Here is a 23,967-nt window from a genome sequence, read left to right on the forward strand (position 1 = left end):
TCAGAAATATTCCATTCACCTTTTCACCCAGTTGTTTTCACCAGCTGTCAAGATGAAACCATTTCTGTTCTGTGTTTTCTGTGCAAGGTTTGTTTTTCAGGGAATTACCAATTTTGTTGGAATTGGCTGAATTAAATTCACTATTTTAACTCTTCATAGTTGTGTATTTCTATGCCCATTTCTCTCTACTTCCTAGCATCATTAGCAGCTAAGATCCATATCAAAGGGATATAAAATTGCCTGTTTTCCCTGAAACAAGCCTGGATTAGGAGGAGATTGCAACCACCAAAGCTCACTGCAAGGCGCTGTGCCTTGAAAAGTCTGATCTGTGCTAACTTGGGGAAGAGAATGATGAGGCACATGTTCAGTGGGCGCTGAAAATGAAGGTTTGCCTCCAGTATTTCCACTCCTACTCTGTGTTCCCTGTCAGAGCCTTCCACATCTCTACCCAGGACTGCTCATCTCCCAGACACATGAAATGATGGATCAGGACAACTCCCAGCACAAAGAGCTGTCCTGTGAGAGCTCTGGCCCATCCCACAGCTGTGCTCGGGCTCCCACAGCCACAGCCGAGCACCCGAGCAGGCTGTGGCAGGGTGCTGTGGAAGACTGTGGTGCTCAGCAGTGTGGAGTTCTTCCCGCAGCATGTCTGGAAGGTTTGGAGAGCCGGGAGGGAAGTGGAGGCTCTGAGCTGCTGCTGTTCACAGTCTCGCTCTGGTCTCTGTGGAACGGGAAGTGTCTGCCCTGTGTAAACGGGCTCCTGTAATTTGTAAGAGGAGATCACTTCCCGTCCCGAGCTGTCAGCCAGAGCGTGCGATACAGGGACGGCTGTTTTCTGTCTGCTCCCAGTGATGCTGGCTTATAACCCGGCTGGGATCTGGGATGCTCAGCTGTGGGGTAGCAGGGCTGTCTCCCCTTCCTTACCAAGAGACCGGAGCTCCAGGCTGCAGAAGCCTGGGACACTCCAAAGGTGTGGAAGAGGCTGAGAGCCAGCCTAGAAATCTGGGATGGATCCATCCATCCATCCATCCATCCATCCATCCATCCATCCATCCCTCCATCCTCGGGATGCTGTTCCCCGCACATACTGGCCCCCAGGCCACTCAGGGCCGGAGATGCTGACCCCATGGCTGGAGGCGCTGGGGAACCCTGGGGACAACCCCAAGATCCCCAGGACCCCGTCAGGGCTCTCTCACCTCGGGGAGCGGCGGGGCCCGGGCGGTGCCGCCCCTCGCTGTCCCCGGCCCGGCCGAATCGAGCTCCGCGCTCCCCCCGGGGACACCCCGACCCCGAGGGACACCCCGACCCCCAGGGACACCCCGGTCCCGCGGGCCCCGCACGCCCCCCGCCCCCGCCGCCTCTCGGCGCGGCCCCGCTCCCTGCGCCCCCCCGGCCCGGCCCGGCCCGGCCCCGGCCCCGGCCCCGGCCCCGCCGCGCCGCCCCCCGCTGCCGGGCACGGCCGCCCCCGCCCGCCCGCCACGTACGTCTCCCGTCCCGGCTCCTTTCCATGGTTCCCGGCGTGACTGGAGCCGCCCGCCGCCGCCCCCGCAGCGCGGCGCCGACCGCCGGTAAGGGGGGGCGGGCCGGGGCTCTTTGTGCGCGGGCCGGGCCGGGCCGGGCCGGGCCGGGCTGGGGCCGGGCTGGGGCGGGCGGTGCCGCTCGGCCTGCGCGGGTCGGGCCCGGAGCCGCGCGGGCCCCGCCGGGGCTGGGGGAGCGGGGGCGCCGCCGGCTCGGCCTCTACCGGGGCCCGGGCGGAGCGGCGGCGGCGGGGCCGGGGCCGGGGCCGGGGCCGCGCCTGTTGCGGCCGCCTGGCCGCCGCTCCCGAGCCGAGCGCTGGGGGCCGCAGCCCCGGCACGGCCCCGCCGCTGCTCCGGCTGCTCGGCTCCGCCGCGGGCCTGGCGGGGCCCCGCGCCCGCCGCGCTCCGGAGCGTCCCGCGAGCGGAGCCCACCGGGCGGCCGAGCCCACGGGCGGTGTGGGGACGAGGGGGCCGACCCGAGTGGGGCCAGAGATGGGCCAAGGGCCATCCCGGGTGGGCCAGGGGCCATCCCCGTATGTGCCCAAGAGCCGTCCTGCGTGGGGCCGGGCGCGGGCAGGTCGGCTCGGCCTGGGGCAGGACCCGCGTCCCGCTCAGCCCCGGAGCATCGCCGGTCCCCGAGCGCGACCCCTCTGTGCCACTGGGGCTTTGGATTTGGTGGCCTCCTGCTGCTGGGCGTCGTCCCTGTGCCCCTGAGCAGCAGCACGCCTCACACCCGCCATCTCCGCCCGGTGGGCATCACTTGCTGCAGGAATTGGCCGGGCCCTGGTGTGCCACAGCCCTGGTGGTCACCTCCTGGTGACCAGGGATATTTGTGAGCCCCCGACCGGGTGTCCAGCTCAGCCAGTCCTCCGTAAGGATGGAGGGCACCATCCCGCCAGGCTGATCCTCACCTGGGGGTCCTGTCCAGCGCTGAAATTGCTGCCAGGGCGCTGTGGGCTGACAGCGATGGAGAAGGAGTCAAGTGCAAGTCACGGCTCAAAGCAGTGCTCTCCTGCTCCGTCTGTCTCCCAGGCGGGTTGGAAAGGCTCTTCTTTATTATTTTCTTAAAAAGCAGTGGAGTCGCACCTCCTCCTCACACCTCCTCCTGCTGCTGCCACTGACAACAAACACGGGGGCTGGAGCCGTAAGGATTTCCAGGGGAGAACCACCATCCCGGGCTGACCCCCGAGGCTGCCGCTGGGGCTGCCCTGCGGCTGGGGAAGCTGTGGCTTTCCTCACATCCTCCTCCTCCTCCTCCATCGCTAAGAACACAGGCTGGAGCGGCATCTGCTGCACTGAGAAGCTTTTTGTGGTTTTCACAGAGGTTTTCCTGTGGAAGTGCTCGGCGGGAGTGCAGCAGCGGGGCAATGAGACCCCGGGGAGCCCTGTGGGAGCGCGGATTGCCTGGGGCTGGGGTGGTGGGAAGGTTTTGGTGCTCATCGTGTCAGAGGAGCCCCTGCCATCAGCTCCTGTGGTGATGCACCTGTGGCCTTTCCCCCCGCGTTATCCAGCCACGCCGTGGTGAGGCTGTGCCTGATGCTGGCACAGCTTTGTGCACCAACCGCTGGCTGTCCACAGCCCTGGTGTCAGAGCCTCTGACAGCCAAAATTATTTCTGTCAAAGGTGCCCGTCCTCTTCCCAGCCACAGGGTTCCTGGGAAAGTTTGAACTTTTCCAGAATTTTATTTTAAAAGAGCTTTCAAATGAGAAGGAAATGAACAAAACCTGCCGACACCTGATGGCGTTGGTGGCGTGGCTGAGGGGCTTTGCTGTGGCACCAGAGCTGAGGTGCCCTGAACCCCGGGGAGCAGCACAGCCTGACAGGGATGCTGGGGCTTGTCAGCCTGCAGGGCACAGATGCTGGCAGTGGGAGTGGGAGAGCCAGGAGGGGATCAGAGGGTCATTCATGGTCAGGATCTGGGCCCTGAGGGTGAAATCCCAGCTGGGATGTGTGGGAAGGGAGCTCTGCCCTAACCCTGGGAGTGAGCTCGTCTGTGGGGTGCTTGTGGTCAGAGCTGGGAGGCTTTGGGCAGCTCAAGGTGATGGCGATGATAATTGATAACTATAAAATAAGAAAAAAACTTGAAATAATAGCCCTCTGTTGTTGTGGTGGCAGCATCTCTGTCACCATGGCCAGGGTGGTGGAGGGACATTGCCTGGAGCCTCTGCCCTGCTCGGTGGCACTGGGTTTGCAGCCCCGGTGTGGGGACCGGGTTTTTCCGGGTCTGTTTTGGATGTTCTGCCCGTTCCCGGGGCCAGCACGGGAGCTGCATGGGCACAGCAGCGACCCTGAATGGAGTGGGAAGCTGGAAGGAGAAAGCAGCCCACCGAGCTGGGTGGAAAGCTGGCTGCAAACAACAGGAAATGAGAGCAGGGGGAACATCTGGCTCCGGCTCTTGCACCACTTCCGACGAGCAGCTGCTGCCTGCGGGCCACAGCGGCTCCCTCCGCTCCTCCGGGCTGGCCCCGGGCTGGCCCCGGCTGTCCCAGCCCCGGGCACCGCCACCCCGTCCCCACGGCCCGGGGCTCCCGGGGCTGCCGTGCCCGGCCCGCCCCGCCCGCCGCCTCTGATGCGGCCGAGTGGCAGCGCCATTGTGGCCTCTTTGTGCCTCCCTCGGTGCTCCAGGTCCGCACAAAACCTGCCATGGAAACCGGAGCCAGCGCTGCCCCAGGAAAGCCGCAGGCGCAATTAGGAAATGCAAATAGCAATGCAAATCCCCGCCTCGCCTTCCAGGGCTCCCAAAGCCGCCCCTGGGCCGCCGATGTCCCACCGATGTGCCCGGGCCATTGATGTCCCCACCTGTGGGGATGGGGAAGGTGTCGGCAGGGCCAGGCAGGCAGAGAGAGCTGCAGCGAGCTGCTCTCGGGCTGCCTCGGGCCCTTTTCCTGTCTCTCCGCTCGTGGTGGCAGGACCGGGGCATCTCGGCCGTGCTGAGCGGTGACTCATAGGTGACAATATGACATTGACATTTTTTCCATCCTCTTTGTTGCCCAGCGACAAGCAAACAAACAAGTGTGTCTTCAAAGCCGCAGTGGCTGCCCTGCAGGGACCATCCCCTGGCTGGGCCCAGTCCCTGGGGTCTGCCTGGGTCTCTGGGGGTTGTTTGGGGAGGTAGAAGGTTTTTGGGGAGGTAGAGCTGTCCCACACCCCTGCTAGGACGGTGTGAGCCTGGCAGAGGCAAGGCAGGCTGCTCACTCAGCAGTGAGGACCCTACACAAAAGCACACTGAGAATAGATGGGAAAGGAGATAAAATCCACCCACAAAGAACTCCAGGAAGCACAAACTCTCCAGGTCTTCCTTTCTGGGTGGCACTGGAGACCTGGCTCTGCCTTGGTCCCCAGAGCAGTGTGTGTGGGTGGAGTGGGGATAATGGGGCTGGGGAGGATGGACAGCGGAGCAGTTAAGGGTGATGCTGATCTGAGCCATTCCCCTCCCTGGAAGGAAGCAGTGAGGTTTTCTTTTCCATCTGCTGGAGGAGCCATAACTCAGAGCGGAGATTGGCATGTGGAGGGCATCATCCACAGCAATAATCCATGTGGGGAATGGCAGATCCTTTATGCCCTGGTCTGGGCCTAATCTACAGCTGTGCCACTTAAAACCAGGCCTTGCTGATGGCTTTTATTTTTCCAAGCTACAGCCCCTGGGTGCTTTCCTATCGGCGGCTGGAGTGGTGTGGGATGTGCATCCCCATTAGTGGTACGTTTCTCCAGCCCCAGCCTGCTTTTATTGCAGGGAAATGAGCTCTGCCTCCTGGAAGTGGTATTTCTTCCTTCTGCCTGACAGCTGGTCGATCCCTGGCCTCGCTCTCAGTTCCCCAGGGAGGCACAGCCGATGGGCACACAGACACTGCAGAGGGGCCTGGCCCTGTCCTTGCCTCTGAAAGCAGGGCTGAGCAGGGGAAAACAGGGAGATCATCTCCAGAAAATGGAGATTATGGTCCTGGAGCTCTGCTGGTGGGGATGGGGACAGGCTTTGGGGAGGATTCCCAGCTCCTGGAGCCCAAACTGTTCCTTCTAAAATCCTTGTGCCTTTTACTCTCCCTGGCTGGTGATTGCCGCAATCGGTGCAAATCAGCTGGGTTGGGGTACCTGAATAGTACCTGAATTAGTCATGCAAACTTAAAAATAATGAAAGAGAAGCAAGATGGGTTTTTAAGAATGTGACCTGTTGTGGTGGCTGGACACAGCACGTGGCTGTTGGCAAAAGGAGAAATAAGCAGAGCCATTGCTGGGGGTCTGGGTGCCTTTGCCCCCCAGAACTGTGCTGGCACAGGAATGACTCTGCTGCTGAGGATACCGAGAGTTTCTCTGAGCTTTGGCCTGGCCTCAAATGCAGGTTGGTGTCCCGTGTAATTGCTGTGATGTGCTGTGATGGAGCAAACCCAGCCTTCCTCCTCGTGCCAGGGCTTTTCCCTGTGCCGGGATGGAGCAGCCCGTGCTGGCTGGCAGGAGGGGGCTGACGTGGGGCCTTAATTAAATCCCTGTCCCTGGTGAGGTGTAGCCTTTCCAGCAGGTTCTCCTGTGCCCAGCAATGTCACCCAGCAGGAGGGAGGACAAAAGCCCGGTGCAATGACAGTGTGACACTGTGTCCCAGGACAGCGAGGGCATGCAGTGCTGCATTGTTGGCTCGGCACTTTCCCAGGATAGCTTGCATCCACCATATGGCTCAGTGACTCATGAAAAACCCTCTGTGTTTGTGTTTCATTAGTCCCCCTCTCCCCTGGCTCTTGTGAGCGTGCTGCTGAGAGGCTCTGTGGCTGAGCTGGGCTGTGGCTGGTCTGCCCTCAGGCTCATCCTGGGTGTCAGGGGTGGATGGGTGACCTCGGGGTGGCCGCTGCATGGCAGGTGGACATCAGGCAGTGACACTTTGTGCCCTCTATTACTGCTGTGGTGCAAGGGATGAGGGAAGTGAGGGGGGAATCCCTCCTCCTCCTCTCGCTGGGGACCCCTGAGGCTGTGGATGTGGTGAGGGAGGTGCAGGACCTTCCCACCACACACACGACATGGAAACCCAGCGCCTTTCGTCCTCCCTGGCTGTGGTTTGGTCCTCGAGGGAAGGGGGATCACAGCAGCCACTCTGTGATCACCTTTAAATCTTCTCAGCAGCCCCTCTGGCCAGGGGCCTGTCCTGGTGAATAATTCACCGTGTGCTGGCAGGGAGAGTTTTACTCCACTAATTTTGTTTCCATAGAAACTCGTGCGGTCTGTGCTCCGGAGCTCCGGGTGAATCAATACGGGATTTTTCCTCTGCGTGCTGAGCGACGGCCCTTAAACCCTGATGGCAGGAGAGCAGCCCCAGAGAGGCTGGGCCTGCTCTGCACAGGCTGTCCCTGCCCGTCCCTGCCCATCCCTGCCTGTCCCTGCCCATCCCTGCCCATCCCTGCCCGTCCCTGCCCGTCCCTGCCCATCCGTGTCCATCCCTGCCCGTCCCTGCCCGTCCCTGCCCATCCCTGCCCGTCCCTGCCCGTCCCTGCCCATCCGTGTCCATCCCTGCTCATCCCTGCCCGTCCCTGCCCGTCCCTGCCCGTCCCTGCCCATCCCTGCCTGTCCCTGCCCGTCCCTGCCCGTCCCTGCCTGTCCCTGCCCATCCCTGCCCATCCCTGCCCGTCCCTGCCTGTCCCTGCCCGTCCCTGCCTGTCCCTGCCCGTCCCTGCCCGTCCCTGCCCGTCCCTGCCCATCCCTGCCCGTCCCTGCCTGTCCCTGCCCGTCCCTGCCCATCCGTGTCCATCCCTGCCCGTCCCTGCCCGTCCCTGCCCATCCCTGCCCGTCCCTGCCCGTCCCTGCCCGTCCCTGCCCATCCCTGCCCGTCCCTGCCCGTCCCTGCCCGTCCCTGCCCATCCCTGCCCGTCCCTGCCCGTCCCTGCCTCTGTGGGATGCCCAGGGCCCCATCCTGCAGAGATGCTCTGCACCAGCCTGGGGCAGGCTCAGCCCAGTCCATCCCAGTCCATTCCAGTATGTTCCTGCCATGCAGAGGGATGGAGGGGAAGGTCTGCCTCTACTCTTTCTCCCTTTTTCCCTCCTATCCTTTAATTTCCGTGACCCTTGACCTATAATGGCAAATTAGCAATTGGAATCAGCCACACTAATTATCCAGGGAGTGGGGTTGGCCCTGCCCCCAGCCCGGTTCGTGTTCCCCCCTCCCTTTATTGCTCACTGCCCAAACCTAACCCAGAAATTGCCCTGCAGCAAATCCTCCACAGGCCCTGAGTCCCGTCCCCAGGGAATGCCACACACCTTTGTGTCCGCAGGAATTTTTATTTTCTTTCACTCCCAGCTGCTTCCCAGCTTTTGTGCCGAGCTGGGAGCACAAAGGGAGGAGAGGGATAAGCAGTTCCAGACGGGTTCGTGTGACATACGGCGCGAGGGCTTTGTGCAGTGCCTGTGGGGGGACAGCAACGGGCACGGGGTGCCTGAGCCTCCCTCCTGCCAGCCTTGGCATGGGGAAACTGAGGCAGGGAGCTGGGCACGGGGCTGTCCCGTGGGATGGAGGCAGTGCTGGATCCTGGCTGTGCGTGCCGTTCCAGAGCTCTGAGCTGATGGTTCAGCTGGGCCCTGCGTGTTTGATGTCGGCGGTGAAAGCCAGGGGAGGAAAGGTCGCTGACACCAGCCACCTCCTGCAATAATCTTATATCAGCCTCTCTGCTTTGGGCAGCCTCGTGGATCTAATTTATGACACGGTGATGCAAGGTGGAGTTGAGGAGAGTCGCAGTTAAACCGTACAAAGGGATGCCGGGTCACTTTAATCGCTCACACTTGCTTGACCTATTTTTTTTTAATCCCTTCCTGGAAACCTTATTTCATGTTTGAATTCCCTCAACTATTTTAGGAATGTCGTCCTGCCAAGATCAAATTACCTTCAATGAAACCAGTGCAGGGCGGCCTCCTCGCAAGGCAGGCGACTTTTGGACGAGGATCCAGCGCTGCCTCATTAATGTGGGCTTAGTTTGGGGCGGGGGCTGCGGTCCTGCTGCAGGAAAGGTGTGAGAGCCAAGCGGGGATTAGCGCTGCACAATGCCCAGGGGCAGGGGGTGGCTCTGCCTGCCTTGGCACCGGGGGCTGGGGGCACCGGGATCCCCTGGCAGCCTGGCACTGGCAGGGGAAGGTGGGTGCAGGGGTGCAGCCCTGCCTGGCTCTCAGCTCAGAGGGTTTAGCGGGGTGTTGGTGGCTTAGGAGCCAGCTGGGTGCTGTGCGGGGCCACATCACAAAGGGCTCCCATAAATCTGTCCTGAGGGAGGGCACCCGGGAGAGCAGTGGGTGCCCCGAGCTGCATCCCTTACAGGTGCATCCTGAGTGCTCAGGGTGCTGCAGTGTCCAGGGCTCCCAGGAAAGCAGGAGAGCACCTGGGCAGGGATTGGCATCGCTCCGTGGCTCTCCTGGTTCCTCTGCACTTGCCCTGGGAGCCAAAGAGGAATTTCCTGCTGCAGAGAGGTTCGTGCTGCGCAGGTTCCCAAGCAGGGCTTACTTGTGCTGCCTCCCTGATTGCTTTTGCTTTTGAAAAGGGCTTAAACCCGGCCATTTTAATACTCGGTAGAACAAGTATTAAAGGAGATCCTCAGGTGCTTGTTTGTTTCCATGAAAAAGGATTTGCTCTGAGCAGTTTTCCCAGGCTGTGGGCCCAGGAGGGGTGCACACCATCCCCTGAGGCAGAGAGGGAGGTGACAAGGGGATTTAGGAGAGACTGGTAGGGGCCCATCCTGCACATCCTTGGCACGTTTGCTGGTAGCGAAAAGCGTAATTTCTGTTCCTGATCATACACTTTTCATCCCAATTTCAGTCCTGTTACAGTCACACCTGCAGCTGCTGAGCAGTCACGTTCCCAGACTTCTCGTTCCCACATTGAGCAATCCCCTTGCAGGGGCCTGGCTGCAGCACAACTCAGCACATCTGCTCTGGACACAGCCACTACTTCTGCTTTAACATCCTTGAGTTTTGAGACTTCTTCCAAGAGTCTTCCCTACAGGAACGAGGGGAGCTGTCAGCCCTTTTCTCCAAATACTCCTGTGATGGAAATGCTTCTGCACGTCTGCTCTGCATCCCCAGCTGAGGCACCACGGGCCTGGGCTTGCAGCCACCACGGGATGAGCGCCCTGAGGGCTGGGGGTCCCTGCCCTCGGTGGTGTCCCCCCGTCCTGGCTGCAGAGGGGGTCCTGTGTATTTTCAGGGGGATCCATGAGCACAGCGTGGCAAGAGCAGGGGAGAAGGAGCTGGGCAGTGTCTGAGCAGTCCCATCTGCTGTCTGAGCCGCAGCAGACACTGGGGAAGGGAATATTCTGGTCTGCACTCGGTGCCAAGGCTGTTCCCTGAGCAGGGAGGGCTGTGAGCCATCAGCCCCGGTGCTTTTCCAGCTGCTGGCTCTCCGGTGGGGCTGTGCTGAGCCGAGCAACTGCTGCTGCCAGCCCCACATTCCCGTCTGACCCACCCCCGGGATTATCCAGCTGCTCTTCCCGGGCAGCTGAGGCCAGCAGCCTCTCCAGAGCTTCCCCTGGGGCTGTCCCTCCATGGAAAAGCCATTTTTGGGAGGTACAGAGTGCCTGCTGCAGGATGCCGGGGGCACAGAAGGATGTCCCTGCCAGGCTGTGGGCATTATCCCTCCCCAGGAGCCTGACTGAGGCCCTCTCCTGGCTCTGCTCGTCCTTGGCTCTGCCAGGGGGGCTCTGAACTGTGCAAGGCACTGGCAGCCTGGGTGGCAGAGGGTGAGCCCCTGGGCTGGCAGGGGGAGCTGCCCCCCAAGGCCAGCTCCTGTTTGGTTGTATTTTATGGGTGTGAGTGGTGAGCTAAAGGCAGGGGCTGCAGCCAGAGGTGTGCCAGTGCCTGAGCACAGTGTGCACTGAGGCAGCAGTCGTGTGGAACGGTGTCCTGTGCTGTCCTGGCTGTGCAGTGACACAAAACAGCATTTTCAGTGCCAGCCCTGTCCCAGCATGTGGAGGCACCGGATAAAAGCTGGTGTGGATGTGGCATTGTGGCAGCCCTTCCTATCCCAGTGCTGGCCCTGTGACCTGTGGGATGGGGACACGCAGACCAGGAGCCTGCAAAGCCTTTAAGCTCCTCCTGTGATGGGCGCAGCAGAAGGGCGGAGGATTATGCCTGGGTTTGGAGGATGAATAACAGCATCAGGCTCCTTGTGCAGGCAGCAGGGCAGGAGCTGTTGTCAGGCAGCAGCCAAGGAGTCATCCCAGGCTGGTTCTGCACGTGGGGCAGGAGGGCAGAGGGGCCCAGCTCATGCCCTGAGCCCCTGTGCCCTCGTGGGCTGAGGGCACAGCCAAATTCTTCTTTCCTTTTTGGGAAATCCAAGGGATTTTGCTTTTCCTGGCATCTCCCCAGCCCCTCACTGACATCACAGAAGGAAGGGCCAGGAACATGCTGAGCCCTTCCCCAGCTGCCCCGGGTCCTGCTGCCTCCCCACTGCCCACCTGAGCCCTGTGCAGCCAGCAGGGGCTGGGGGAGCTCAGGATCCGGATACCTGTTGGTGTTTGAAACCAGCTCCTGCCCACAGTGCCACCGGCTTCTCCCTGGGTTTTCACTCATGCTGATGCATGAGTGATTTGCATTTCTTTGGATTAGCAGCAGGACTTTGAAAAATGGGTTTAAAAGCCTCCAGGGCATGTGAATTGCCCTGGTCTGTGTGTCCCCTGCCAGCCCCGAGTTCCTGGGGTGTATCTCAGGGCAGGGAAGGTCCCAGCACATTCCCCTGGGACTCTTTGAAGCCAGATGTGCAGCGGAGCCTTTCTGCTGTAAAATATCTTGTCCCCATCCCTAATTCTGTTCAGATTCTGACCAGAGGATTTCCATGGCTCAGCAGGTGTCTGTGCTCAGTGCCACTATCCAGCACTTCCAGGAGCTGTCCCAGACTCCCGTGCAGTGTTGAGGAACACCTCCCCTGAGCTGGTGTTGGCAACAGGGGGATTGCCAGTGCCTGGCACGGCTCTCATGGTTACAGGGAAGCCTTTAAATGCACACTCAAAGGTCAGATGCTGGGAGACAAAGATTCCCCAGCCCACATACTTGGGTTGCTTTATGGAGATCTGGAGAATTCCAGCCTGATTTTGGGGGGTTATTGTGCTGTTTGAGGTTTATGGGCTGGCACAGCATTGCTGAGGCAATGGTTCTTCACAGAAACTCCCATCTCCATCCCTGGATTGTGTCTGTGTGTGTATCCAGCATAAGCTGTGTTCCCGTGGGTGTCCAGGCTCGTGGAGTAGCCAAATCTTGTAAGGAGGTGTGTACCCTGTGAATGTGTTACAACTCAATTTAATACGTGACTAAACCAGCCATGCAATATTGCAATTAAAGTATAATTCCAGAGGTGTGAACAATGCTGGTTCTTGGCTGGAGTGAGTCAGGGGAGCGGAGGAGGAAGTGAGCAGCAGTGTTTTATTAATTGACTCCAGCGGATTTATTTGTCCTCAGTGAATAGAGCCGGGCAGAGCTGTCGGGATTGTTCCTGCTCTGCTCCACGCCTGGCTCCTGGCAAGCTGATCCTGGGGACTGAATTACTGGGATGGAGACAGTTCCTGGCTGAGTGACCACTTAAATGGATATTATTAGTGAGCAGGAGCGAGCTGGGGGCTCCTGGTGCTGTTTGGAAATGGGCCCTTGTGCCCGACAGTGATTCTGCTGCTGCTTTTCCCTGGGTCCTGTCCTGCCTGGCAGCAAATGCCACAGGAGGTGGCACTGGATGGCCCCTGGCACCTGCTCAGCCCAGGGACCAAGGTCAGTGACTGGTGCATCCAAATGGAAATGCTTCCAGGATTACAGAAAAGCCAGGAAGGAGAGCAGGGTGTGCCTGGAGCAGGAATCATCCCTGTGATTCCTCTGGTACCAGAGAGCGCTGTCCCTGGGATGAAGGTGGAGGTAAATTAGCAATGGGGCAAAAGGTGAATTTCTCCCCAAGCTCCTGCTGAGTTCCCCATGTAATGCAAGTGTGTTTTGTTCTCAGCTGCCTCTGGAAGCCCCTTGGAGCAGCTCGGGGCTGTGGCTGTCACACATGGTCTTGCTGGGCAGGGGAGAGCCCAGGTGACCTTCAGAGGTGACTGCTCCTCTTAATGGCTTGGAATCTGATTATACCATTTTGCTAAGAAATGTGCTTGGCACGTTCTTCTGCATTAAATACCATTTAGGGACAGTTATCCTGAACTCTCTGCCTGCCGCTTAGGAAAAAGCCTTTGAAAATGATATTATGGATCAAAAGTGTTCCTGGGGTAATTCTGTTTCAAACAGTGGAGTTAATCCAGAACTGAATTTGGCCCTGCATTTTCAAATGAGAAGCAGTGGCTGTATAATCTGTTTATGGTTTTAAAGTGAATGTTAATCTTGGATTTGGTAGCTTTTCCAAAAGGTCGATTTGCCGTGCTGCAGAGCATTTCAGCCCCCTGCCCTGACACTCTCTGAGCCGACTCCATGTTTTATTTTAAAGAGTGATTTTACTGTGTTTATAAATACATGTCAAACCTGGAAACGTTAACTCTGGGCAGTGGAAGTAATGCCATTTTTCTTGCCTTGCATTTTGCTGGTACAGCTCCTGGCACGGCACGTCCAGGCTGCGGCGTGCCGGGCCCGCTGCAGGGATGGCTCAGTCCCACAAGGATGCAGTGGGATGGGTGGAACGGAGCAGAATGTGCCCTGCTGAGACAGGGGAGCCTCTGGGTGCTGTCCTTGGGTGACTGTGTCCCCTGGTGACTGTGTCCCCTGGGTGTCTGTGTCCCTGGTGACTGTGTCCCCTGGTGTCCATGTCCCCTGGGTGACCGTGTCCGTGTCCCCTGGGTGACCGTGTCCCCTGGGTGTCCGTGTCCCCTGGTGACCATGTCCCCTGGGTGACCGTGTCCCCTGGGTGTCCGTGTCCCCTGGTGACCGTGTCCCCTGGGTGTCCGTGTCCCCTGGGTGACCGTGTCCCCCGGTGACCGTGTCCCCTGGGTGTCCGTGTCCCCTGGTGACCGTGTCCCCTGGTGACCGTGTCCCCTGGGTGTCCGTGTCCCCTGGTGACCGTGTCCCCTGGTGACCGTGTCCCCCGGTGACCGTGTCCGTGTCCCCTCCGCAGGTGGCAGGATGCAGCCGTGCGCCGGGGGCTGACGCGGAGCCGCCGGCCGCGGGGAGCGGGAGCCCCGCCGCCCACCCATGGTCGCGGCTGGCAGCCGGGGCAGCCCCCGGTGAGCAGGGGCACAGCCGGGCACAGCCGGGCACGCCGGGCCCACGCCATGACGAGCCTGTTCCGCCGCAGCAGCAGCAACGGCGGCTCCCGCGGCGGCTCCTCCGCCCAGGAGCTCAACAACAGCCGCCCCGCCAGGCAGGTGCGGCGCCTGGAGTTCAACCAGGCCATGGAGGACTTCAAGACCATGTTCCCCAACATGGACTACGACATCATCGAGTGCGTCTTGAGGGCCAACAACGGCGCCGTGGACGCCACCATCGACCAGCTCCTGCAGATGAACCTGGACGGCAGCGGCTGCGAGGACAGCTCCGACTCGGAGGACAGCATCCCGCCCGAGGTACCGGCCTGGGGCTCCCCTCTGGGGGCTCTGCCTTCCACGCCTGGGGCACGTCAGTCTCATCCTGCCTCCTCCTGCCCAGCACGGTGCTACTCAACTGCTGCAGGCAGGCAGAGGTTGCAGTGCCCGGGTCAGCTGGGCTGCTGCACCAAGGGTTGGCTTGGGCAGTGCTTCAGGCTCAGGCCAAGTGCTCTCCTCCCTCTCACTCACCCCAAAACCCATCAGGAACCCTTCTGCTGCTGTCAGAGAGACTCCCTGGGGCTGTGTGCACCAAGGCTAGGCTCAGCCACCCTCTTCCCTTGAAAGCAGTACCTCCAAACTCCACCAAACTCCACCAAAACCCCCCTGGGTGCAGGAGGCCCAGTGCCAGCAGGTTGCCCCATCCTTGCAGCAGCATTCAGCCTGTGCCATCCCTGTTTTGCTGCTGCACGTGGGGCTCTGGCTCACTGGGGAACATTGCCCTGTCCTGCCCTCACCCCGTCCTCTCACCGTGCAGATCTTGGAGCGGACCCTGGAGCCAGACAGCTCGGACGAGGAGCCCCCTCCCGTGTACTCCCCTCCTGCCTACGAGAGCCAGGCCTTGGGCAGCCGCTACCCCCGCGCCCCACCCACGCCCCCGCCCAGGTGAGACCCTGCCCCGCACAGCTCCTGCTCCTGGGGCACCCTGTGCCAGCACCCGGGGTCAGGCTGCGCTCCTGGGGCACCCTGTGCAGGTCAGGCTGTGTCAGCTGCCCCTGGCACGGCTGTCTGCCCTGCTTCTTATAGGGTCCAGTGAGACAAAGCCAAGGGAGATGAATGAAGCTCACAGCTGGCTGAGAAATCCCTGTGAGGGTCTGAACCACCAACAGCTGAGGGGCCGGAAAGCCTCTCTGGCAGCCTGTGGAATGGCAAAAATCAGCTCGTGGGCGGGGAGCACTCGCTGCTGCTCTGGAAAACACCAGGTGCTGGGCCAGCCCCACCCTGGCTGGCTGCTCACCACACACTTCGGCTGGCTCGCTTGGCCCTGGCAGCACTGCTCTGGCTGTGGGACAGCAAGTGTGAGCCCTGGGCACCTCTGTGCCAGCCCTGCCCTCTGTGCAGGCTGGGTGTGACATTGGGAGAGGGACGTTTGTCAGTTTTGTGGGCAAATCCCTGCAGTGCTGGGGCTCCACCGGGCTGGTTTTAGGAGGAGAAGGAAAACCCAGCATGCAGAGTTGCAGGGCAGGGCTTGAAATACAGCCCCCAAATATTCCAAATGCTCTAGGAAAGCTTTCCCTCTCCAGAGCTGATGGTAACACTGCAGGTTTGGGGATGTGTTGGGGTTTCGTGGTTTCCAGGACTGCTGGTGGAGCCAGGCAGGCTCTGCTGTGCCAGGCCCTGCTGTGCCAGGCCCTGTGCCATGCTGCCACAAGGTGTTGTGCTGTTGTTGGTGTTGTGCTGGTGCTGGTGTTGGTGTTGGTGGGTTTCTCCTCAGCAGAGGTGCTCCTGTGCTTGCCCCACAGGACGGACGTGGCCTGTCCCAGCAGCACCGTGCACTACAGGAACTGGAACCCACCACTGCTGGGCAACCTCCCCGAGGACTTCCTGCGCATCCTGCCCCAGCAGACTGCCCCAGCTGGCACACAGGTGAGCTCGGGCACCCCTTCCAGCCTGCTCTTGGGGTGGCACGGACACCATCCCAGTGCTCAGCCTCCCTGAGCTTGCAGCATCAGCACACTGGGTACCAGATGTGCACTAACCCAAAAGTTCTGGAGTGTGTCCTGTTCAAGAGACCAAAGTGGGCAAGGTGTGAAAGAGCTCTTAGGAAAGCTTTGATCTTTTTCCTGCATTATCCCAGTGATTAGTGCCAGAAATGCCACTTGCTATAAGCACCTAATATTTTCAATTATTTGAACATCTTGCCCTCTGCTCTGGTGAGGAGCAGCAGGACCAGTAATGCTCCTAAGGAGAGCAGCACTGCCAGGGCACTTGAGGGCTGCTGCAGTGGAATCTGGGTGGGAAACCTAGTGCAAGCCAGAGGATTTGCCCTTGGGAAATCAGAGTCCACATGTGCTCCATGGCTGTTTTACAAACAACGTTTGGGTGCCAGCAGCAGGGCAGGCAATGGGCAGCATCCCGTGGGGAACAAGCAGCTCCAACACGTGCTGGGCATCATCCCTCAGCCCTTTGCTAACACAGGAACCCCTAAATGGCTCCAGCACCCTCCTGGCATGGGGGAGCTGCAGGCACCCTGCTCCTCACTCTCGTTTTGTCTCCAAAGGCAGCCTGCCACGTTTTCATGAATGATTGCCCTGCAAGTTGAGCTGCACGGGCTCTATTACCTTTCTGGGAATAGGAGCGTGCCAATTCATTTGGGCTCAGGGGGAGGAGAGGAGCAGCTGCCCTTTTCTTTCCCCAGTAATTGTGTGCTTTTGCTTTTTATGGCTCTCTGGGAGCAGCTACAAATCAGATAAATATTGTAGGCAGGGATGAGGCTGTGCTGCTCCCCAGGTGTGAGGTGTGACGTGCCTCGTGCGGGGGTGTTTGTCAGCAGGACACTGCAGGCTCTGCTCTTTGGAGATGGGAGACAAAGCAGCGATTCTCGTACCTCCACACCAGGTTCTGCAATGACACAACCCCATGGCTTAGAGTTAAAAGTCCCTGCCAGCCTGTGCTCTGCTAAAGGAGCTCCAGAAGGCTCCCACGTGGGATGTGTGTCCCCTCTGCCCTGTCCCCATTCCCAAGGGGCAGAGGCAGTGCTGCCCTGTCCCCGTTTGTCCCTTTTGGCCCTTTGGGCTGTTGGGCAGAGGAGGGAGGGCCCCTGTGGGAGCAGCAGTGGGTGTCCCCTGTGGGAGCAGCAGTGGGTGCCCCTCTGGAGCAGCACTCGGTGCCCCCTGTGGGAGCAGCAGTGGGTGCCCCTCTGGAGCAGCAGTGGGTGCCCCTCTGGAGCAGCAGTGGGTGCCCCTCTGGGAGCAGCAGTGGGTGTCCCCTGTGGGAGCAGCAGTGGGTGCCCCCTCTGGGAGCAGCAGTGGGTGCCCCTCTGGGAGCAGCAGTGGGTGCCCCCTGTGGGAGCAGCACTCGGTGCCCCCTGTGGGAGCAGCAGTGGGTGCCCCTCTGGAGCAGCAGTGGGTGCCCCTCTGGAGCAGCACTCGGTGCCCCCTGTGGGAGCAGCACTCGGTGCCCCCTGTGGGAGCAGCAGTGGGTGCCCCTCTGGAGCAGCAGTGGGTGCCCCCTGTGGGAGCAGCAGTGGGTGCCCCTCTGGGAGCAGCAGTGGGTGCCCCTCTGGAGCAGCAGTGGGTGCCCCTCTGGGAGCAGCAGTGGGTGCCCCCTGGGCTGGGGCAGCTGCGGTGTCACACGCAGAGGGGCAGGAGGCCGAGCTCGGCCCCGGGGCTGCTGCAGGCACCCCGAGAGCAGCACCCAGCGTGTCCTGTTTGCCTCGGCAGGGCTCCCCCCGCTGCCGGCAGCCCGTGCCCCGGGGCCAGGGCTCGCTGGAGCAGGAGCGCCGCTGGAAGCAGTACCTGGAGGACGAGCGCATCGCCCTCTTCCTGCAGAACGAGGAGTTCATGAAGGAGCTCCAGAGGAACCGGGACTTCCTGCTCGCCCTGGAGAGAGGTGAAAGGCCCTTCAGAAACTTCTGCTTTTTGGGCGTGTGCCCTGCTGTGGCTCTGTCTGCTGGCAGCGGTGCCCTGCCCGTGGGATCAGGGCTTGTGCCAAAGCAGAGCCGGTACAAGATGTGGCCAGGCTGGGTCAGCGTCTGCCCACACTGCCGGGCTGCTCCCTGGCCTCCTGCTCTGCCCCCCTGCCCAGCCCTCTGCAGCATCTCTGGCAGAGCCCAGCAGAATCCACGGCAAGGAGCTTTGGGAATGGCCTCTGAGCCCTGCCCAGCCCTGCCAGTGGTGCTCTGCAGGGTCCTGGCAGCACTGGCCCTGCAGGAAAGCCACGGGTGTGCTGGCGTGTGCTTGTGGTGGGTGGGCAGCTCCTCTGCTGCTGCGGGCTCCCACCCAAGGGTTTGTGGTCACTGTGCTGAAGCAAAGCCCAGCTCCCTCCCTTGCCAGCAGCCATGGGCTGTGAGGGGAGCGGGGAGCAGAGCCATGTGCTCTGCCTCCAGGGCCTGATCGAGCGGGCGCTGCGCTTTTTGTGTTTCAGATCGATTGAAATATGAGTCAAAAAAATCCAAGTCGACTGGTGTTGCTGTCAGCAACGACTTTGGTTTCTCCTCAGTATTATCAGGTAACTTCCAAGGCATATATGAGCATTGTCTCTCCACAGCAGGATCCCCCACAGCCCTGCATTCCCATCCCTCTGCCCAGCTGCCCCCAGAGTGGCTGTGGAGGAGGAATCTGCTGATGACTCCCTGCTGCCCTCCCAGCACAGACAGGAGCTGGTGGGTCATGGGGGTGGGTGCTCCTGCCCTGTGGAGGTGCTGCTGCATCCTGTCTCCATCCGTCCATCCATCCATCCATCCATCCATCCATCCATCCATCCATCCATCCATCCATCCCTGCCCTCCCTGCCTGGGCTGGAGCAGAGGATTGTGCCTGCAGGCATAATGACTGTTCTGGGTAATCCTGATTAACCTCGGAGCACAGCAGCTGCCCAGAGTCAGAATTAGACTGGTGTCTGTCGATGGCCCCATGTGGGGATGGGCAGGCCTGGGCAGCCTGGCAGGGCTCCAGCTGGGCTCCCAGACCTGGGGAACAGGGACATGGCTCTGGGGTCTCTGTTCCCTGACCCAGCTGGGCTTCCTCCTGATCCACTGGGTAGCATCATCCAACACCCAGAGCACACTCAGAGCCCGGGGGAATTTGGAGCTGCTGACTCTGGAGGGAGGTGCTGGTGCTGGGGCTGAGCCCCTGTGAGGGTGTGCTGCCAGCCCACGGCTCTGCACTCCTGGTCCCAGGGGTTGTGTCCCCAGATGTCCCCATCCACAGCCATGCCACTCTCATCCCACCTGCTCTGCCCCTCTGCCCTTGGCTGCTGCTGGAAGTGAAAGATTTGTCACAGCCCCCTCTCCAGGCAGGCAGGCACTGCCGTGAGCCGTGTTTGGGGTGTTTGCCTTGCAGGTGAGGGAGCTCCCTCTGGAGCCAGCGAGGCCGGCGGGGCCGTGTCCGACGATGCCTTATTCCGAGACAAGCTCAAGCACATGGGCAAATGTGAGTGTGTGCAGGGCCCGGGCTGGCACCTGGCAGGGCTGGGGGGCAGCTGGGAGTGGGGTGGGCAGGGGGAATGGCAGCAGTACCTGGCACTCGCCCAGACTCAGGCACAGCCTGATTTTCCCACCGCAGATTAGAGCAAGGTCCTTGGGTGGCCCCAGCTGGGCTGCAGGCACTGGGAACACTGGGAGGGGTGGGTAAGGAAGGTCATGAAAATCCCAGAAAAAGGGGAAAACATGGGCACCTACCACCAGGAACCAAAGTGTCCCTGTCTCCCTCCCCGAGTCTGGGCCTCACCACAGGGTGTTGGGTGTGGGTGGCTCTCACTGCCCTGGCCCTGCCCCTCTCCTTTCCCCTGCCCCTGGCAGCTTTGGGAGGGGTTGTTGGGTTTGGGTGAGACCCTCAGGCAGCTCCTTCCTTCCAGCCACGCGCAAGAAGCTGTTCGAACTCGCCAGAGCCTTCTCCGAGAAAACAAAGATGAGGAAATCAAAAAGAAAACACTTGTTGAAGCACCAGGTGTATCCTGAAAGGGCTGTGGGGCAGGGGAGGCTCCCCAAGGGCTCCTGTGTGGCTGGAGCGTGGGCTGGGAGGGGTGGCTGTGGTCCCTGGCCACATCCTGGCCCCACAGTGGTTTTCCTTAGCGGAGGGAGCAGGATGGGGACAACAGCCTCCACAGCAAATCTTCTGGATGACGTGGAAGGACATGCATATGGTAAGGAGTGCTGTGCCAGGCTGTGCTGGGTGTGCTGGGCTTGGCAGGCTGGGTCCATGGTGCCACATCAGCCCAGGGCTGGCTCAGGTGTGAACGCCTGGCAGAAATACCCCTGTGGGCCAGAATCTGTAAAGAAACTCCCCGAGGGCCGCTGGGAATTGTCTCTCTGAGCAAGGACACCCTGCCCTGGGGAAGCTGGGCTGCCTGCCCCGGGCTGGGGCCGCGGTGCAGGGGTGCCCTGGTGTGGAGGTGCTGCAGCCCCACCTGCTCTGCCTTGCAGATGAAGAGTTCCAGGCACGGCGGCAGCAGCTCCGTGAAGAGGAGGAGGCGCCGAAGGAGGGGCAGTAAATGGTGAGAGGCACCTGGGGATGGGTGGGTGATCACCTGGGTGTGCACGGCCCAGCATGGCTGGAGGAAGAGCCTGGGCTTTCGGCTGGGTCCAGAGTGTGTCTGGGTGGGGACAAGCCCCATCAGTGGCCATGAGCGCTGTCACTGTGTGGCTGAGGCTGAGCACGGGCTGTTCTCTTCCCTCCCTGCAGGTCCCAGCTCTGGGGTTCCTTGCTGGCACAGGACGTGCACGAGGCTTCATCAGGAGATGGCTGCAAAAGGAAAAACCCACCCAAGAAACCACCCAGATTTTGGCTGTTCCCCCTCTGCTGCTGTACTCCTCTGAAGTACAAGTATCGAAGTGAGGCACAATGTTTTCTTACCAATGGTTTGAAAACGACTTTTCCTATCCAGAAAATCAGCCAAAAAGGAAAAAAAAAAAAAAAAGGCAAAAAAAGCGCGGGCAGCTGCCGCGAGTGAGCGGCTGCGGCTGTGGAGGAGCCAGCGAGCTGGGGCTGGGCAGGGGCAGCCCCGCCTGCTCCCCGGCCGGCGGCGCGGGAGGAACGAAACGGAATGGAATCAGCGCTACTAACGAGGATCCGGTCCCACGCGGGGTCTGCCCGGCCGGAGCACTCCTGAACATATCTGTAGTGGTCTGACGTGACTGCACTCTGCGCACACCGGAACAAAAACCACGCGAGAAAGGGAAGCTAACAGCCGTTGTCTATTATTGCTAGGAGTAATGAGCAGAGATTCAGATCAGGTAATAGTCAAATAATATAAATTGTTTATAAAGGAAAGGCCTTCTTTTCCTAGGCATTTCACTTTGAATTAAACCTTTGCCTTGGCATTGCTACAACTGCCTTGAAGTTGGGGAGCTTTGTGGGGCAGCACCAAGGGCTGGATTCCTCACCGGTTTAACCCTCACTGCTGGAGCAGGGGCAGCACCAAGGGCTGGATTTCTCACCAGTTTAACCCTCACTGATGCAGCAGGACACATCCCACGGGGTGTGGGGTGCTGGGGGTGCCTGCTCACCTCTCACTGTAGTTGAGAGGCAGAGCCCAAGCCAGGGGCTGGCAGGGCTGGTGGAGGTGTTTCCAGCACAGAGTTTGTACCAGGGCCTGGGGCACTGCTGGGCTTGGTGCGGGGCAGGAGCAGAGCCCCTTCCTCGTGCCCGCAGCGCCGGGATCCTGCAGCTCTCGGAGATGCTGTCAGGCTAAAAATAATTACATAAACAAATTCCTTCGCTGTGTAAGTAATGAGTGACGAGCGTAAAGTCAGAATCCGCTCCCGCCAGCACATTTTCTTCTCCTTTATCGGCGCAACGCTCCCTGCCAAATGCAGGAGGTGGCTCTAGACGTGCCTGTTACACTGCCTGCCTCCTGCCAACCAGCACAAATGTTGCAGGATCGGAGCTGTGAAGGCGGCAGACGCAGGAGCCCCAGCCATCAAACGCTCACGCAAGTGTTTTCCCTGCCTCTCGCAGGGTTTGGTAACAAAAGTCCCCCTTGCAGGCGCTGGCTCCCTCAGGCTCCTCTGCACTCCCCACGGAGCCCGCGTGCCTTTGAAGTGGACGCCAAGATTTGCTGCCCCGGCGGCGCTGCAGCTGCTGCACCTGTTGAGCGCTGCTGCCGTCCCCTCTGGCCGCGCTGGGGATCAGGGCACCCCCTGGGCCTCGCTTGCCCTGGCTCCTGGCCAGCGTAGGGCTGTTCCCAGGTGTCTGGGGCTGTTCCCAGGTGTCTGGGGCTGTTCCAGGTGTCTGGGGCTGCAGGGTCTCTGTGCTGTCTCTGTAGTACCAAACTCTCCCGCAGCACCGGCGCTCAGACGAGTTCTGGGGTGCCGAGGGCCAGGGCAGGTGCTGTGGGCTGGGAGCACCCCGGGATGCCAGCAAGCCTTGGGTTCCTAAAATCAAAGCAGCAGAATTCCCACCCCACCCAGCCCATACCAGTTCTGGTATCCTCTCCTTTGCTTTTGAAGGATGGAGGAGCAATCTTGGGTTGTGGCAGCACGGTGCCAGGTTAGGCCACCTCAAGCCATGCTGGGGTCCCACACCGTGGGCAGCACCCCTGCTCCTGGTGGGGTGCACAGCTGTCAGGAGTGGGCACAGAATGCCCCAGGCTGCCCTGCCCAGGGTAGGATGTGGGGCTGGAGGGGTGCAAGGGGCTATGGGGGAATCAGGGAACGGAAAATCCTTTAGTCCCTGGGTGGGATTTCCATTCTGAGAGAGCTGAGGAGAAGGAGGGGCTCCTTCCCTGCCCTCCTGGCCCTGGGGGCCCTGAGGCTGCCGTTACTCCCTCCCAGCCCAGAGCAGCTCTGCATATTTGGAAGAAAATCAAACTTGGAAGCGGATCAGGCTGTCACCATTCCACGGCAGGCGGCGGTGCCAGTACGGTTTCCATGAGCGCAGGAAGCACCACGGCCGGGAGGCAATTCTGGAATTCTGCTCTCCCTGACCGGGAGGGGCTGCCCCAGGGCTGGGCTGGGTCCTGCCCTGGCTGCAGGGATGGGTGAGCTGCCCTGGGAGATGGCACAGGGCCACAGGCCAGTCCTGTGCACCGCTGGCAGCTGGGACAGAGGGGGACACTGTCCCTCATCTCAATCTGCTCGGTAAGGGACACCTGGGTCACCTCTGCCAGCCAGCCCAGGTGTGCTGGGAGCATCCCCGGGCCAGCAGCTGCCTCTGCTTTCTGCCTGAGCTCGTCCTCTCTGCTCCCACAGAGAGAGGGGCAGTGAGAAAGGGTGGCTGGGGCTGGGAGCAGGGGAGGGGACAGCACAGGGGGCTCAGTGCCCAGCCCTGCCGGCTCTGACCCTGCTGGGCTCCTGCACCAAAGCTCCGTGGCCACCCAGGCCTGGCACAGGGCTCTGGGCACGGCCCTGCCACCACCACCCCCCAACAAGCTGCCCTGACACATCCCAGGCCAGGCACAGCCTCTGGGGGATGTCACTCTGTGGCCGTGTCAAAATATCCTGGAGGCACGAAGCATGGTTTTAATGGAGGTGGAGAGGGGGTTTTGTGTGCTGTGAAAAACAAAAATCAGGTTTATGGAGTGGAAAGGCCACAAATCCGGCTTGGGAGCCAAAATGCGTTTCTTACATAAAAATGTACAGTTCTCAGTGATGTTTGTATCATTTCTCTACAGAAAGGTTTTGAAAGAGCAAAACAAACTGATCTGTGACGTTTGTGAGTGTGGCTATTTTAGAATTTTATTTCCATAAGTGATTTTTTTCTTAAAGATGTTTAATAGTAATTCCTATAATAAAGTCCTGTTGTACTCTTAACACTGTATATATATTTTTAACAGTGTTTATTTTTCTACTCTTTACAGGGGGGAAGAAGAAAGAAAGGGGGCTGGGAAGGGAAGGGGCAGGTCTAGCTCAGCTCCAGGAGATGCAAACACCCAAAATCCGATGGGGCTCAACTTGTGTCCAGTGGTTTCCTCAATAACCCAGGAGCTATCCCTGGGGAAGCACAGGGAGCATCCCCCTGACCTGCAGGGACAGCACAGAGCCCCCCTGTCCCAGCAGGATCGGAGCTTTCCAGCTGGGGAACTTTCCCTGTGGAAGAAAAGCCTGGATAAAGTCAGGGCATTCTTGCCTTAAATGTCCAAAGCTGCTCTCCCTGCAGGACAGGGCTCTGCTCTCCATTGCTGCTCTCCCTGCAGGACAGGGCTCTGCTCTCCATTGCTGCTGCTCTCCCTGCAGGGCAGGGCTCTGCTCTCCATTGCTGCTCTCCCTGCAGGGCAGGGGCTCCGATCCCGGCCGGGGATCCTGCCGGCCCTCGGTGTGCCATGGAAGTGTGCTGCCCCCTTCCTTCGGC

General features: G+C 60.3%; 1 protein-coding gene across 1 annotated transcript; it reads left to right on the forward strand.

Moving 5' to 3' along the window:
* Positions 1-1,479: 1,479 nt before the first annotated feature.
* On the forward strand, positions 1,480-22,059 carry CUEDC1 (CUE domain containing 1). The gene is made up of 11 exons (XM_058817849.1): positions 1,480-1,568; positions 13,552-13,999; positions 14,496-14,623; positions 15,481-15,604; positions 17,401-17,569; positions 18,104-18,187; positions 19,021-19,110; positions 19,535-19,628; positions 19,764-19,822; positions 20,103-20,173; positions 20,362-22,059. The coding sequence occupies exons 2-10, from the start codon at positions 13,709-13,711 to the stop codon at positions 20,168-20,170; spliced, it is 1,107 nt and encodes a 368-aa protein (XP_058673832.1). The 5' UTR covers positions 1,480-1,568; positions 13,552-13,708; the 3' UTR covers positions 20,171-20,173; positions 20,362-22,059.
* The last annotated feature ends 1,908 nt before the right edge of the window (positions 22,060-23,967 follow it).

This window comes from Ammospiza caudacuta, chromosome 20, assembly GCF_027887145.1.
Source record: "Ammospiza caudacuta isolate bAmmCau1 chromosome 20, bAmmCau1.pri, whole genome shotgun sequence".
NCBI lineage: Eukaryota > Metazoa > Chordata > Aves > Passeriformes > Passerellidae > Ammospiza > Ammospiza caudacuta.

Coding starts and splice junctions, on each gene's coding strand:
- CUEDC1 (XM_058817849.1), top strand. CDS start 13,709: ATGACGAGCCTGTTCCGCCGCAGCAGCAGCAACGGCGGCTCCCGCGGC. Junction 17,570..18,103: donor CCTGCTCGCCCTGGAGAGAG/GTGAAAGGCCCT, acceptor TTTGTGTTTCAG/ATCGATTGAAATATGAGTCA. Junction 19,111..19,534: donor GCTCAAGCACATGGGCAAAT/GTGAGTGTGTGC, acceptor CCTTCCTTCCAG/CCACGCGCAAGAAGCTGTTC.